General features: G+C 48.8%; 1 protein-coding gene across 1 annotated transcript in view; it reads right to left on the reverse strand.

Annotated features, from left to right (window-relative positions):
- Window positions 1-11559, reverse strand: part of LOC122942248 (pancreatic lipase-related protein 2-like) — a 34618-nt gene extending 23059 nt beyond the window's left edge. Inside the window, exons 1-5 of the mRNA XM_044299751.1 lie at window positions 11374-11559; window positions 9980-10120; window positions 3847-3955; window positions 3639-3749; window positions 3454-3558 (exon numbers count right to left, since the gene is read on the reverse strand). Of these exons, the coding sequence (XP_044155686.1) occupies window positions 3454-3558; window positions 3639-3749; window positions 3847-3955; window positions 9980-10120; window positions 11374-11559 (652 nt within the window). The remainder of the gene's footprint in view (window positions 1-3453; window positions 3559-3638; window positions 3750-3846; window positions 3956-9979; window positions 10121-11373) is intronic.
- Between the last annotated feature and the right edge of the window lie 157 nt (window positions 11560-11716).

The following is an 11716-nucleotide window of genomic DNA, read 5'->3' on the forward strand; positions in this document are numbered from 1 at the left end:
AGCTCTTGGAGATGTCATTAGTCTAGGGGTTCACATACTTTTTCCACCTGCACTGTGAATGGTTACATGGTGTGTTCAATAAAAACATGGTAACATTTAACTCTTTGTGTGTTATTAGTTTAAGCAGACTGTGATTGTCTATTGTTGTGACAGATAAAGATCAGATCACATTTTATGACCAATTTGTGCAGAAATCCATATCATTCCAAAGGGTTCACATACTTTTTCTTGCAACTGTATTTGTCATTGCAGAAAAATGTTCAATAAAAAACACTCCCGGTTTCACCGAGCCCGCTCCCTTCGCACATTGGAATTATTGACTATACTTTCAGCATATGTGCAACACCAACAGGCAAGACTTCGCTATTGTCATCAGGAGGATCACTCTCAATCTCCTCATCCTCTTCTGCCCACCCACGCTGAACAGATGGATACTATCACCCTGTGTAATGTCTTCTTCCCCCATTTCCACCTCTTCCACATGCAAAGTGTCGGCCTTCATTGTGAGCAGCGAGCATCTGAGTAGACACAGAAGTGGGATGTTATGCTGATAATAACGTTATCGCCGCTCACCTTCTGTGTTGATTCCTCAAGTAAGTTGCGTAAAACCTCACAAAGGTCAGACATCCATGACCACTCCTCGCTTGTGAAGAGCGGAAGCTGACTGGAAAGGTGATAACCATGTTGCAGCTGGTATTCCACTACTGCCCTCTGCTGCTCACAAAGCCTGGCCAACATGTGGAACGTGGAGCTCCAGCGCGTGCTCGCGTCGCACAACATCCGGTGAGCTGGCAATTGTAAGCGCGGCGGGAAGTTGTCGATGACTTGCGGAAATGTGCACACATGCGGCGCACCTTCACCAGTAGCTCAGGCAAATTGAGGTTTTGAGAAACCGCTGAACCACTGTTTAAGACATGGGCTAGGCATGGGATGTGTGTGAGCTTAACGACCTTGAAAGCCACCACCAAATAACGGCGATTATCAAACACAACCATGCCTGGTTCTAGGTTGAGTGGCGAGAGCCACAGCTCAGTCGGTCTCTTATCCCCTGCAACAGCCCTGCGGCGGTGTGCTGTTTGTCACCTAAGCAGATCAGCTTAAGGACAGCCTGTTGCCGCTTCCCTACTGCAGTGCTACACTACTTCCAGCTACCGACTGATGGCTGACTGGTGCTGCAAGAGGATAATTCTGAGGTGGAAGTGGAGGAGGAGGCGGAGGGGGAGAAGTGGGGGTTAGAGCCACTAACGTAAGTGCTGGTGGAAACCCCGATCAACGTAGGGCCCGCAATCCTTGACGTCAGTAGCACCTGTACCATCCCAGGGTACGGCTCGCTCCCGGCCTCCAAAGCATTCACCCAGTGTGCCGTCAGGGAAATGTAGCATCCCTGGCAGAAAGCTCTTGTCCATGTGTCAGTGGTTAAGCGGACCTTCCCAGTAACTGCGTTGGTCAGGGCACGTGTGATGTTACAGGACACATGCTGGTGTAAGGCAGGCATGGCACACCTTGAAAAATAATGGCGGCTGGGGATTGCGTAATGCGGGAAGGCCGCCAACATGAAGCTGCGGAAAGCCTCAGTGTCCACAAGCCTAAATGGCAACATTTACAGGGCCAGTAATTTGTAAAGCAGCGCATTTAGCGCTATGGCCTGTGGGTGGGTGGCTGGGTATTTGCACTTGCGGTCAAATGCCTAGGGTAAGTACATTTGTACGCTGCGCTGGGACACGGAAGTGGATGTGGTTGCTGATGGTGCTTGCGGAGGTCCAGGTGCAGGGCGGGAGGCATCCGGACCTGCGCCTTCGACTGGGGATTGGCCAGCACGTAACACAGGGGAAGAGGAGGCAGTGGTGTGACCTGCAGACACAGATTGTGCACCCAGGTGTTCGGCCCACCTATTACGGTGCTTTGATGCCATGTGGCTGATCATGCTGATGGCGGTGAGGTTGCTAGTGTTGATACCCCTGCTCATTTTTGTATGGCAAAGGTTGCAAATTACAATTCTTTTGTCATCCGCACTTTCCTCAAAAATGCGCCATACTGCGGAACACCTACTCCTTGGCAAGGGAGATCTCTGCAAGGGTGTGCCTCCCCCTTTTTCCACCACACTGTCTCTTCCAGCCTGTTGCTGTGCTGCGGATCCCTCCCCCTCTGTACTGCTGACCTCGCTCGGCTTGCCACCTCCCCAGGTTGGGTCAGTGACATCTTCGTCCACCACATCCTCTTCCACTTCCTCACTCTGTTCATTCTCCTGACTTGTTGACCTACCCACTACCTCAGTGATTGACAACTGTGTCTCATCCTCATCATCAACCTCTTGAGACACTAATTGCCGTTGAGTTATTAGCAACTGTGTCTCATCATCATCCACCTCATTAAACAGTAATTGCCGTTCTCCACCGTCATCTTCTTGTGATTGTGGATGCTCAAGAGTTTAGGAATCAGGGCACAAGATCTGTCCCTCTTCAAGCGTGCTTGGCAAGAGGGGCAAATCGAGGAATGGCGCTGAAAAGAGCTCCTCGGAATATCCGACTAGTGTAGGATCACTTGTTTGCCCAGACTCTCCATCGTAGGAGGAAGGAGGATCAGGGTGAGGATTGGGTTGAGCAGACTCTTGGCTACTGAGACTAGACTTGGTGGAAGACAGTGTGGTGCTTACTGACTGGAAGCATTATCTGCTGCAATCTAACCAACCACCTGGTCGCACTGGTCTTACTTCAAGAGTGGTGTCCTACACCGCCCTGCAAACTGGGACATGAAGCTAGGTATGGTGGATGCATAGTTTCCCCGCACCCAGGGCCACGGCCTCTGCATTCACCATCAGCATCACGGCCACTGCCCGTCCCTTACTGCTCGCCTTCTTCATATTAAATGTTATATATGATTAAAAGTATGTCACACGTACAGTAGCGTAGGATTTGGAAGTGTATGCTAATTTTTTTTTAAAAAGCTATTTGGGATGTGGAAGCATCACACAGGAGATATCCCGCAGATAATGTCGCTGATGTCACCAGCGGCTAATAAAAAATTACAGGGAATGTCACAGGTGTTTGGGATGAGGAAACGTTATACAGGAGAGGTATCACCGGTAACGTCACTGTCAGAAGCGGACACCGTCTACGCAAAACAGTACACTGTACTGTATGTCACAGATACATTTTTGAAGCGCACACGTTACACTGCAGATGTGGCCCTGGTAATGTCACTGTCAGAAGGGGACACCGTCTATTGAAAAAGTACACTGCATGTCACTAATATTTTAGGGATGACCTCTACACCTCAGACATTTACAAAAAAAATTATGGAGATCCATGTGAACCTGGGAAGAACATATCATCCACCGCTGATAGGCAAAAATAAAAAATACATGGCCACCATTACCGATATATAGAAGAAAGGAACCGATGAGACTTCTAGAAGAACACACTATAAATGGCACCACACATGCACAGAACTTACCATTCATGTTATTAAGGAAGCTAAGACGGTTAGGGCAGCCTGGCATGTGTCGTCCACCATTGGGATAGAAGTCAAAGTGACCAACTGGTTTTCTTATGCCAAGACCTACCATAATGACAATGAGAGGGTGTCAATGCCGGCTCATACGTTGAGACACAAAGATCTTACATGAGATGAATGTCTACCAAGAAACATGTCAGTGTCTGTGTGAATCACATCAACAAAGTCAGCATCCGAGGCATCCAACGAGACCTCACTGGGTGTGTCCTCAAAATGGAGCCGAGCTGGGTCAAGACCTATGAGGGAAATGTCACAGAGCAATTGTGGTAGGATGACTTGTTATAGATCCATACATAGATAAAGTTTTAAAAAAGAAGTATGATTACAACATACCAGTGATTCTCCTAATTCCAGGATGTCTCTTTCCAGCTTCTCCAGCCACGTGAGCTCCCAGACTATGGCCGATAATGTGAACTTTTGTAGGAGAATATTTCAACTCTTTCTAGAGAGGAAAAGAGATTCAGGAAATACAGTAGGTGCACCATGAGAGGGATTCTGGAGATGTGACTGAGAGGAGGTAATAGAGGAGGAGATATCTAGAGAATAGGTGCAGCATTAGAGGAATCCTGGAGATGTGACTGAGAGGAGGTCATAAAGCAGGGGAAATCGTGAGAATAAATGCAGCATGAGAAGAATCCTGTAGATGTGACTCAGAGCAGGTCATAGAGGAGGAGAGATCTAGAGAATAGGTGCAGCATTAGAGGAATCCTGGAGATGTGACTCAGAGCAGGTCATAGAGGAGGAGAGATCCAGAGAATAGGTGCAGCAAGAGTGTGTAGCGGTCAGAGGAGGAAGAGACCGCAAGGCAGGATTCAAATACAGTACAGCAGACAAGGAGGCTGAAGGATACATCGGCTTTATTAAAGAGCAAAATGTAACTGCCGGAAAATCGTATTAACAGTATAGTACCACCACCGCACCAGAGGCGCAATGGGTCAATGACAGAAATGGTATAAACAGGTGTTCAGAAATCAGGTGTAATGGAAATTTACATAGAAAATGGAATGAGCTAAACAGCAAACAGACAGCTTACAGGCTCCTCTCACTAATAATTTCCTATCTAGCCCTGCTTCTCAGGGGATGCTTCTACTGCGCGCTGACTACAGTCCCTTACTCTATAACCTATCGCAGATTAGCACCGGCTCCAGGTCCGGTCGCTTGCTTGTCCCAGCGTGGTCTCTCTTTCTTTCTGGTTGGATTACAGCAGATGCAGGTCTTTACCTAGTTTCAGCTCTGACAGGAAGAATCCGGCTTGTCACTGGTCTCTGAATGACACAATCTCACTCCTCTGAAACACAATTTGCAGTCTCTGTATTCTGCTCCACAGCTGTCAGGAAGAAATCTCCTCTTATAGTCTCTTGCTGTTATCTCTCCCAACAGCCAGTCTCCTTCTCTTATATCTCCCAGCAGCCAGTCTCTCTCCCTCTCCATAAAGATCCGGCAACTTCTAGCACAGCCCGATTTTTATTTTTTTATCTTCTTTCAGCTTGTCCTTTACCTTATTCCAAGCCACAGCAGCCTCTTGTGGATGGAGGAGGATATCACAGCCTGTGTGCAGCAATGCCAGTGCAATGTAATTTGGTGAATATAAGACTGACTCTTACAAGAGGAATCTTGGAGCTGTGACTGAGAGGAGGAGAGATCCAGAGAATAGGTGCAGCATGAGAGGAGTCCTGGAGATGTGACTGAGAGGAGGAGGTCAAAGAGGAGGAGAGATCCAGGGAATAGGTGCAGCATGAGAGCAATCCTGGAGCTGTGACTGAGAGGAAGTCATAGAGGAGGAGAGATCTACAGAAAAGGGGTAGCATGAAAGGAGTTCTTGTGCGGTGACTAAGAGAAGTTCATACATACAAAACTCCAAAGAATAGGTTCAGCATGAGAAAAATCCTGGAGATGTGACTGGAGGTCATAGAGAAGGAGAGATCCAGAGAATAGGTGCAGCATGGGAGGAGTCCTGGAGATGTGACTGAGAGGAGGAGGTCATAGAGGAGGAGAGATCCAGAGAATAAGTGCAGCATGGGAGGAGTCCTGGAGATGTGACTGAGAGGAGGAGGTCATAGAGGGGGAGAGATCCAGAGAATAGGTGCAGCATGGGAGGAGTCCTGGAGATGTGACTGAGAGGAGTTCATAGAGGAGGAGAGATCCAGAGAATAGGTGCAGCATGGGAGGAGTCCTGGAGATGTGACTGAGAGGAGTTCATAGAGGAGAAGAGGTCCAAAGAATAAGTGCAGCATGGGAGGAGTCCTGGAGATGTGACTGAGAGGAGTTCATAGAGGAGGAGAGATCCAGAGAATAAGTGCAGCATGGGAGGAGTCCTGGAGATGTGACTGAGAGGAGGAGGTCATGGAGGAGACGAGGTCCAGAGAATAGGTGCAGCATGGGAGGAGTCCTGGAGATGTGACTGAGAGGAGTTCATTGAGGAGGAGAGATCCAGAGAATAGGTGCAGCATGGGAGGAGTCCTGGAGATGTGACTGAGAGGAGTTCATAGAGGAGACGAGGTCCAGAGGCTAAGTGCAGCATGGGAGGAGTCCTGGAGATGTGACGGAGAGGAGGAGGTCATAGAGGAGAAGAGGTCCAGAGACTAAGTGCAGCATGGGAGGAGTCATGGAGATGTGACTGAGAGGAGGAGGTCATAGAGGAGGAGAGATCCAGAGAATAAGTGCAGCATGGGAGGAGTCCTAGAGATGTGACTGATAGGAGGTCATAGAGGAGGAGAGATCCAGAGAATAAGTGCAGCATGGGAGGAGTCCTGGAGATGTGACTGAGAGGAGTTCATAGAGGAGGAGAGATCCAGAGAATAGGTGCAGCATGGGAGGAGTCCTGGAGATGTGACTGAGAGGAGTTCATAGAGGAGACGAGGTCCAGAGACTAAGTGCAGCATGGGAGGAGTCCTGGAGATGTGACTGAGAGGAGGAGGTCATAGAGAAGAAGAGGTCCAGAGACTAAGTGCAGCATGGGAGGAGTCCTGGAGATGTGACTGAGAGGAGGAGGTCATAGAGAAGGAGAGATCCAGAGAATAGGTGCAGCATGGGAGGAGTCCTGGAGATGTGACTGAGAGGAGGAGGTCATAGAGGAGGAGAGATCCAGAGAATAAGTGCAGCATGGGAGGAGTCCTGGAGATGTGACTGAGAGGAGGAGGTCATAGAGGAGGAGAGATCCAGAGAATAGGTGCAGCATAGGAGGAGTCCTGGAGATGTGACTGAGAGGAGTTCATAGAGGAGGAGAGATCCAGAGAATAGGTGCAGCATGGGAGGAGTCCTGGAGATGTGACTGAGAGGAGTTCATAGAGGAGAAGAGGTCCAAAGAATAAGTGCAGCATGGGAGGAGTCCTGGAGATGTGACTGAGAGGAGTTCATAGAGGAGGAGAGATCCAGAGAATAAGTGCAGCATGGGAGGAGTCCAGGAGATGTGACTGAGAGGAGGAGGTCATAGAGGAGACGAGGTCCAGAGAATAGGTGCAGCATGGGAGGAGTCCTGGAGATGTGACTGAGAGGAGTTCATTGAGGAGGAGAGATCCAGAGAATAGGTGCAGCATGGGAGGAGTCCTGGAGATGTGACTGAGAGGAGTTCATAGAGGAGACGAGGTCCAGAGGCTAAGTGCAGCATGGGAGGAGTCCTGGAGATGTGACGGAGAGGAGGAGGTCATAGAGGAGAAGAGGTCCAGAGACTAAGTGCAGCATGGGAGGAGTCCTGGAGATGTGACTGAGAGGAGGAGGTCATAGAGGAGGAGAGATCCAGAGAATAAGTGCAGCATGGGAGGAGTCCTAGAGATGTGACTGATAGGAGGTCATAGAGGAGGAGAGATCCAGAGAATAAGTGCAGCATGGGAGGAGTCCTGGAGATGTGACTGAGAGGAGTTCATAGAGGAGGAGAGATCCAGAGAATAGGTGCAGCATGGGAGGAGTCCTGGAGATGTGACTGAGAGGAGTTCATAGAGGAGACGAGGTCCAGAGACTAAGTGCAGCATGAGAGGAGTCCTGGAGATGTGACTGAGAGGAGGAGGTCATAGAGGAGAAGAGGTCCAGAGACTAAGTGCAGCATGGGAGGAGTCCTGGAGATGTAACTGAGAGGAGGAGGTCATAGAGGAGGAGAGATCCAGAGAATAGGTGCAGCATGAGAGGAGTCCTGGAGATGTGACTGAGAGGAGGAGGTCATAGAGGAGACGAGGTCCAGAGACTAAGTGCAGCATGGGAGGAGTCCTGGAGATGTGACTGAGAGGAGTTCATAGAGGAGAGGAGATCCAGAGAATAGGTGCAGCATGAGAGGAGTCCTGGAGATGTGACTGAGAGAAGGAGGTCATAGAGGAGGAGAGATCCAGAGAATAGGTGCAGCAAGGGAGGAGTCCTGGAGATGTGACTGAGAGGAGTTCATAGAGGAGAGGAGATCCAGAGAATAGGTGCAGCATGGGAGGAGTCTTGGAGATGTGACTGAGAGGAGGAAGTCATAGAGGAGGAGCGATCCAGAGAATAGGTGCAGCATGGGAGGAGTCCTGGAGATGTAAATGAGAGCAGTTCATAGAGGAGAAGAGGTCCAGAGACTAAGTGCAGCATGGGAGGAGTCCTGGAGATGTGACTGAGAGGAGTTCATAGAGGAGAGGAGATCCAGAGAATAGGTGCAGCATGAGAGGAGTCCTGGAGATGTGACTGAGAGAAGGAGGTCATAGAGGAGGAGAGATCCAGAGAATATGTGCAGCATGAGAGGAGTCCTGGAGATGTAAATGAGAGGAGGAGGTCATAGAGGAGAAGAGATCCAGAGAATAGGTGCAGCATGGGAGGAGTCCTGGAGATGTGACTGAGAGAAGGAGGTCATAGAGGAGGAGAGATCCAGAGAGTAGGTGCAGCATGGGAGGAGTCCTGGAGATGTGACTGAGAGGAGTTCATAGAGGAGGAGAGATCCAGAGAATAGGTGCAGCATGAGAGGAGTCCTGGAGATGTGACTGAGAGGAGTTCATAGAGGAGGAGAGATCCAGAGAATAGGTGCAGCATGGGAGGAGTCCTGGAGATGTGACTGAGAGAAGTTCATAGAGGAGAGGAGATCCAGAGAATAGGTGCAGCATGGGAGGAGTCCTGGAGATGTGACTGAGAGAAGGAGGTCATAGAGGAGGAGAGATCCAGAGAGTAGGTGCAGCATGGGAGGAGTCCTGGAGATGTGACTGAGAGGAGTTCATAGAGGAGGAGAGATCCAGAGAATAGGTGCAGCATGAGAGGAGTCCTGGAGATGTGACTGAGAGGAGTTCATAGAGGAGGAGAGATCCAGAGAATAGGTGCAGCATGGGAGGAGTCTTGGAGATGTGACTGAGAGGAGTTCATAGAGGAGAGGAGATCCAGAGAATAGGTGCAGCATGAGAGGAGTCCTGGAGATGTGACTGAGAGAAGGAGGTCATAGAGGAGGAGAGATCCAGAGAATATGTGCAGCATGAGAGGAGTCCTGGAGATGTAAATGAGAGGAGGAGGTCATAGAGGAGAAGAGATCCAGAGAATAGGTGCAGCATGGGAGGAGTCCTGGAGATGTGACTGAGAGAAGGAGGTCATAGAGGAGGAGAGATCCAGAGAGTAGGTGCAGCATGGGAGGAGTCCTGGAGATGTGACTGAGAGGAGGAGGTCATAGAGGAGGAGAGATCCAGAGAATAGGTGCAGCATGGGAGGAGTCCTGGAGATGTGACTGAGAGGAGTTCATAGAGGAGGAGAGATCCAGAAAATAGGTGCAGCATGAGAGGAGTCCTGGAGATGTGACTGAGAGGAGTTCATAGAGGAGAGGAGATCCAGAGAATAGGTGCAGCATGAGAGGAATCCTGGAGATGTAAATGAGAGCAGTTCATAGAGGAGAAGAGATCCAGAGACTAAGTGCAGCATGGGAGGAGTCCTGGAGATGTGACTGAGAGGAGTTCATAGAGGAGAAGAGATCCAGAGAATAAGTGCAGCATGGGAGGAGTCCTGGAGATGTGACTGAGAGGAGGAGGTCATAGAGGAGGAGCGATCCAGAGAATAGGTGCAGCATGAGAGGAGTCCTGGAGATGTGACTGAGAGGAGGAGGTCATAGAGGAGGAGAGATCCAGAGAATAGGTGCAGCATGGGAGGAGTCCTGGAGATGTGACTGAGAGGAGGAGGTCATAGAGGAGGAGCGATCCAGAGAATAGGTGCAGCATGAGAGGAGTCCTGGAGATGTGACTGATGGGAGGAGGTCATAGAGGAGGAGCGATCCAGAGAATAGGTGCAGCATGGGAGGAGTCCTGGAGATGTGACTGAGAGGAGGAGGTCATAGAGGAGGAGCGATCCAGAGAATAGGTGCAGCATGGGAGGAGTCCTGGAGATGTGACTGAGAGGAGTTCATAGAGGAGGAGAGATCCAGAGAATAGGGGCAGCATGGGAGGAGTCCTGTGATGTTGACCATTTATGGGTCAAGTATCGGGAGATGTTGGGCAGATATTGCCTGTTGTGTCCACAGGTTTCTATCCTTTTCACTCACCTGCCAGATCCTCAGGACATAGGCGAGTTCAGCTCCTACAACCTGGACATTGCTTGTCGCCTGGCTGTAGATGAGAAGATTCCCTGAGCCATGATGCCAGTCCACCCCGATGCAGTTCACATCTTCTACCTGAAGAATCTCCTGTAGAACAATTTACGTCCTTATATTATGTTCTTGTTCTGCGCGTCTCATTTATTGATGTAAAGGGGGCAGATTGTTGGCTCCATCACCAACCTCAGCAGGGCTGGTAGTAAGAGGTGGCAAACGGAACGCAGTGTTATGACGGCTGTATATGGCAGTATTATGTGGGCTGTATATGGCAGTATTATGTGGGCTGTATATGGCAGTATTATGTGGGCTGTATATGGCAGTATTATGTGGGCTGTATATGGCAGTATTATGTGGGCTGTATATGGCAGGATTATGTGGGCTGTATATGGCAGTATTAAATGGGCTGTATATGACAGGATTATCTTGGTGTTATTCAGCAGTATTATGTGGGCTGTATATGGCAGTATTATGTGGGCTGTATATGGCAGGATTATGTGGGCTGTATATGGCAGGATTATGTGGGCTGTATATGGCAGGATTATGTGGGCTGTATATGACAGGATTATCTTGGTGTTATTCAGCAGTATTATGTGGGCTGTATATGGCAGTATTATGTGGGCTGTATATAACAGGATTATGTGGGCTGTATATGGCAGGATTATGTGGGCTGTATATGACAGGATTATCTTGGTGTTATTCAGCAGTATTATGTGGGCTGTATATGGCAGGATTATGTGGGCTGTATATGGCAGGATTATGTGGGCTGTATATGACAGGATTATCTTGGTGTTATTCAGCAGTATTATGTGGGCTGTATATGGCAGTATTATGTGGGCTGTATATAACAGGATTATGTGGGCTGTATATGGCAGGATTATGTGGGCTGTATATGACAGGATTATCTTGGTGTTATTCAGCAGTATTATGTGGGCTGTATATGGCAGGATTATGTGGGCTGTATATGGCAGGATTATGTGGGCTGTATATGGCAGTATTATATGGGCTGTATATGACAGGATTATCTTGGTGTTATTCAGCAGTATTATGTGGGCTGTATATAACAGGATTATGTGGGCTGTATATGGCAGGATTATGTGGGCTGTATATGGCAGGATTATGTGGGCTGTATATGACAGGATTATCTTGGTGTTATTCAGCAGTATTATGTGGGCTGTATATGGCAGGATTATCTTGACATCATTTGGCAGTATTTTGGGGTTGAATATGAAAGTATTATATGGATTGTATATTGCAGGATTAAAGGTTAAAATGCTGCATCTAGGGGGGATTATAAAGCTAAAACCTACATGATCTAAATCCAACATGATGGGACATGAACTTACACGACATAATTTCGGCACCCAATTATTCTCTGCCCTGTCCCCCATTCCATGGATGATGAAACAGGTCCTTCTCGAGGGGTGGAATGACGACGCCTGCACGCTCTTCACGTCTCTTGCATCAATCTCCTGCAGAAGGAGACCACATGTCAGGTTTATCTTCATCTCCACCCTGGAATCTTTTTGCATTGTTTTTTCATTTATTTATTTTTTACTTTTTTTGCTGCAGATATTTTACACATAAGCAGCAGGTGTTTCTCTGCGCAGCTGGTGACATCTAGTGGCGGAACAGGCTACTGCAGCTGACCATCCAGCTCTACCGCCTGTATGCAAGGCAGGATCTTCA

The sequence above is a fragment of the Bufo gargarizans genome, chromosome 6 (assembly GCF_014858855.1).
Source record: "Bufo gargarizans isolate SCDJY-AF-19 chromosome 6, ASM1485885v1, whole genome shotgun sequence".
NCBI lineage: Eukaryota > Metazoa > Chordata > Amphibia > Anura > Bufonidae > Bufo > Bufo gargarizans.